General features: G+C 36.5%; 1 protein-coding gene across 1 annotated transcript; it reads right to left on the bottom strand.

Annotated features, from left to right (window-relative positions):
* Window positions 1-750: 750 nt before the first annotated feature.
* Window positions 751-4,400, bottom strand: LOC114263065 (cysteine protease RD19A). Its single transcript, XM_028203562.2, has 4 exons — window positions 3,709-4,400; window positions 3,506-3,625; window positions 1,365-1,611; window positions 751-1,251 (listed from the first exon to the last, which is right to left on the bottom strand). Exons 1-4 carry the CDS (start codon window positions 4,183-4,185, stop codon window positions 968-970), a joined length of 1,128 nt encoding a protein of 375 aa, XP_028059363.2. The 5' UTR covers window positions 4,186-4,400; the 3' UTR covers window positions 751-967.
* Window positions 4,401-5,019: the final 619 nt, after the last annotated feature.

The following is a 5,019-nucleotide window of genomic DNA, read 5'->3' as shown; positions in this document are numbered from 1 at the left end:
TTACCGATTTAAACGAATTTTTGAACAGCCTTTGCTATCAAATCGATACCAATATTTATCAATCTCTCTATATACACATATTGTAAATTCTGTGATCATTTTGAAAAATGGGAGGAAGGGGAGGGTGTTGTCTGATGATGGATCTGTTGCGGTCGGAAGTCAATGCAGTTGGTGCATCTAATCATCCGTATCAAATCTGATCATCACGCCATTTCATATGTCAGAGACCTTGACCTCTTTCAATTCATGTAGCTTAAATAGGCGTAAATACATTTATTGTGTAGCATTTCTTGACGATGATCATCAACCTGTTGATTGAATTTCTTTAGGATCTTTTTTTTCTTTTCTTTTTTTTTTGAACAGTTGAATTGCTTTAGTCTGAGACCTTATTTTGGTTCTTGATTGGCTGTTTTTGAGCTTATATTGTTTGATTGACTGATAGAGTTTCATTACAGCTTCATTTTATTAAAATTAATCAAATTGGATAATGTTGATGACTGACAAAATTTCGGGAAAATGATCTTATATGGAACACATTGGAGCAAAAAGAATCAATTTTTGTTGAAGTCCCTACCATAGATGTGATCTTTGAAACTTGAAAGAACTCGAATGACCTTTATATGGAACAATATAGAAATGATTGCGCAATTTATCATTCATTCATATGTTATGCTAAAATGATTTAAGAAATTTTTGAAATAGTTGAGAAATTATTGGACCATCACATGTATTAGAATCAACAAACAAACAGACAACAATCACGAAATGAACTTGGAATTACCATAATAAAAGCCATTAGGAGTATATTACATATCCAATCCAGTCACGTTCATACGTGCCTTTGAAAACTAACAGGCATCAATCAGAATGGTTGGTGGTTCGCGATACCGTCATTGCATAGTTACATATAAGCCAAGTTCAACAAACTAAAATAGGACTTTAATAATACAGAAACCTAAACCAGAATCTACTTAGTGATATGGACAGCAGCAACAGTTGAGACCATGGAATCGACACCACATAGGTTATGAGCCTTGGGACCTCTGCAGAGATGGTAATAACCGTTTTCTCCCCAATTTCCTCCCCATGAATTCTTTATGATCCAGTAAGGCTTCTCCTTGAACCGGATGGTGGCATAACCAGCAGATCCATACCCTACCAAAAGCACTCCGTGATCCAAATGCTTTCCGCATATGTACGGGCATGAAACTCCCCCTATGTAAGTCTGCATATAAACTGCATTGATTCCCACTGCACCCCAAAGAAAAAATACCAGTCAGTATATTTGCAGCTCCTTCATCATTTTAATAGAATAAAAATAAAAACTAGAAAACCAGGCATTGATTTTAAAGACAGCTAACTACCCGCAAGGGGGCCGTTCTTGACAAGATTCGCAGCTACTTGGTCTTCATCAACGGAAACAACACTGAAGTTAGAAACCGATGCAGCAATCTTGCTCTTGTCAAATTTGCAGGTGCCACGATCTTTCCCAGTGTAAGGATAGTCTGACTCTCTTTCAAGTCCGCCAACCTTGAGTGTGTACTCAAAGGCCGTGGTCATCAGTCCACCATTGCACCCTGAATCGCATGAACGACGATCCTCTGGATCGCACTGCAAAAATCACATACTTGATAAGTCATACCAGTGAGAGTGGTTGATTTTTATACAAATAACTTCAATTCACCACAATCCCATAGACAAACACGGTAGCGAAGGATCAAAAACATGTTATCAAGACATTACAAAACACTAGCTAGACACATGCTTGCTTGGAAATGACATGCTACTCTCTGTAATTTACCGATGGGATTTGAACCATTAGTTCCAAGTGCAAAAATGCAAGTTCAGGTTTGAGGGCAGCCTCTACGTGCTAATAATGCCAAGGTTATACACTAATTAAAGAGCTGCTTATTCTACTTCTACAATTCACTACTACTGTATGGCCATACACAATTGAATACAGTAACGGTTCTGCAGCCTCTATGTGCTAATAATGCCAAGGTTATACACTAATTAAAGAGCTGCTTATTCTACTTCTACAATTTACTACTACTGTATGGTCATACACAATTGAATACAGTAACGGTTCTGTTTAGAGATCAACATGCCAAATAACAATGAACATATAGCCTTCTGAATGTAACTAGTACTCGTAATAAAAAAATTAAGATTGCAATTCAAAAATATATTGTTGAGGGGTTTAACAACATAACTCTTCTATGAAAGTAAATGGGTAGTAGTATTGAGTAGATTTTAAGTGAAAATAGATGTTACAATCTCTTCACAACTCCCAAATTAGGACAGCGTATCAACAATCTATCAAAAATCTTGCAATAGATCAGCCAAAAATCCAATAGGAAGGCCACATGCTTGGGTGTCATATGCCCTTACACTTTTTAAAAGAGAGAATTTGGCAAAGCAAGGTTAACTGAAAAAAAAAATCGGTAATTTCACCAGAAAAAAAACTCAATTTCATAAACATTTTCCTCTGTATTTATTATGAACTCAAAGGTCATATTTGTTTGGACGAATTAAATAAGGGAGATTGTAATCCATTGGAATATTAATCCTCATATATATAGTCCCGGACTATTTAATTGGAAATAATGTATATCCCATGTTTGTTTTATCATAGGATTAGATGTATAAAAATGATTATTTTATTAAATTCAATGTTTGATCAAAATATTATGAAAAAGAATAAATACTTAATAGACTATTTTATCATTTTCAATTGTTTACTGAGTAATAGCAATACTAAATATGTCTTTAATATTTTAATTATTTTTGGATAGATTAAATAAAAAATTATTTTATTTTATTTTCTAAAAATTAAATAAATTTATTTTTTAATTAACTAAATTAAATAAATAAAACATCAATCAAAATTTATGTTATTTTCAAAATAAAATTTATAATGAAATGAAATAAAATATCAACAAAACTTAAAATAAAACATCAATAAAAAATCTATAAAAATTTATTTAAAAAATTAAGTAAATAAACATCAATAAAAATTCAATAAATTTATTTTATTTTATTTTTAATTGAGATTTTTATATTTTATTTTATTTTACTAAATACAATGAAATCAAGTACCCAAATGTGTCATTTTATTACCTAATCCATGAAATTTCAATCCACCATTTCTATCCCACATCTCCTACTCCTCATTCGGCTTACAAATTCTCAACCAATAGACTCCAGGATAGATTAGACATGGAGTCCAATTCTCCCCTTCAATCCTTCCAAACAAACAGCCCCAAAAGAGTATGATAAATTGGTCCAACAGTCCAAATCTCTTTCAAAATTTCCAACAACCCACAACCTTTCTCAAAATATATACATATACACATGAGCTGCAAAAGATGTATAAAAACTAATAATGAAAAAATCTATAAGCAGCTCAAATATGAACTTAAAATTAAATACAATCTAACAAAGGGGAAAAAGATCGATGATCAACATAATATACATAATCAGAGCCAATGGTCAACGGACAAACCTCATGGTCACAATCCACAAGCTGTTGTTCACTGAGGCTCACAAGCTCTCCAGAAGCAAGAAAATGAGCTCCTTCCAACGCTCCAGTTGCGCTAAAAGACCAGCACGACCCACACGATCCCTAAAATTTCCCAAAAAATAAAACCAAACAAAATCAAGACCACCACAAAACATGATCATATGCATATAGAATCAATTACATACTTGATCTTTCACGGCAGTGACGGCACCGTGATCACGCCAATCGAAATCGGTAGGGAGATTGTTAGTGGGGAGGATTGGGGCTTTCTGAGCGTCGGACGGGAGCTTGAGAGGCCGCTTCAGACCTAGAAATTTATGCCGGAACTCCGCCGGAGTAAGGTCGGAGAACTTTGTGACGCCGTGCACGGCGGAGGGGTCGAGAATCTGGTGGCGCTTGGCTCGGCGGAGGTTAGACTTGAAGACCCCAAGCCTGTAATCGTGCTCCTCCTGCGTAGCATAGGACTTGCCGTACTTGGTCTTGAAGAGAGAGAAGTGGTGATCGGCGTTGAGGAGATGATCGTCGCCGTCCGATACGACTTGACGGATCAGGAGATCGTCGGAGGATGCGGACTCATCGGAGTCAACGGTGGAGGCTGCCTCAGCTAAAGATAGGTATGGTAGGAGGAGGAGAGAGAGGAGGAAGAGAGAGAGGCGGTCCATGAGGAGAGGGAAAGAGTGAGATTGGATGAGGTGAGGTGAGGTGAGGCGAGGTGAAGAGGTAGTGTATAGAGAGAGATATTTGATGTGTTGAGACGGATCCGCAGTTGCGTATTTGGTGTTAGTGGTAGGTGGAGTTTGGGCCGTTGCGATGTTGACACGTCTGTGGATTCTATTACTGATATCATCTGGAAATTTTAGGATATTCAGGATTGAGCAACAAAGATGCGTGATTATTCAGTACTCCCGGAATATGGACACGTGGTGCTCCATAAGGCTTTGATTGGTGGAGAGACACATGGGCCCACGATTTATGTTAGAAATGGGGGACAACATAAGGCTAAATAATTGATGATTGGTTTGGAATATGGACATGTGGTACCATGGGAGTATTGAATAATTTTCCAACAAAAATAGAGAAAAATATCTCGGTTTCTTCACTGCCAATAAAGTTGGGCTCCAGATTTGTCGGGACGTTAATTATTGTCGGTTTCAAAATGTCCATTACACCCTTTGGCCTTGTTGGCAAAGGAATTTTTTTTCCTTCTTATTTTTAGATTAAAATTCACACAAAAATAGTAAAATATCTTAGGGCAAATTACATATACACCCCTCGAGGTTTGGCTAAATTACAGATACTCCTGAGGTTTCGGAAATTACATCCCGCCCCCTGAGGTTTGTATTTTCATAACAATTTGCCCCCTGAGGTTTATATTTCATAACAAATTACCCCCTAATTTCTTATGCAAATATAGCATTTAGGGGGGAATTCGTAATTTCTCAAACCTCAGGGGGGCATCTGTAATTTAGCCAAACCTCGAGGGGTGTATATGTAAT

Source organism: Camellia sinensis, chromosome 3 (assembly GCF_055761805.1).
Source record: "Camellia sinensis isolate YWXY chromosome 3, ASM5576180v1, whole genome shotgun sequence".
NCBI lineage: Eukaryota > Viridiplantae > Streptophyta > Magnoliopsida > Ericales > Theaceae > Camellia > Camellia sinensis.
This window is presented reverse-complemented; position numbering and strand designations above follow the sequence as displayed.

Bases quoted from the DNA above. Each gene is read 5' to 3' on its own strand.
- LOC114263065 (XM_028203562.2), bottom strand. From the start codon at position 4,185: ATGGACCGCCTCTCTCTCTTCCTCCTCTCTCTCCTCCTCCTACCATAC. The intron at 1,612-3,505 runs GTTTGTCCGTTG...TGATTTTTGCAG, and splicing joins TTGTGGATTGTGACCATGAG to TGCGATCCAGAGGATCGTCG. The intron at 1,252-1,364 runs GTAGTTAGCTGT...TTTGGGGTGCAG, and splicing joins CAAGAACGGCCCCCTTGCGG to TGGGAATCAATGCAGTTTAT.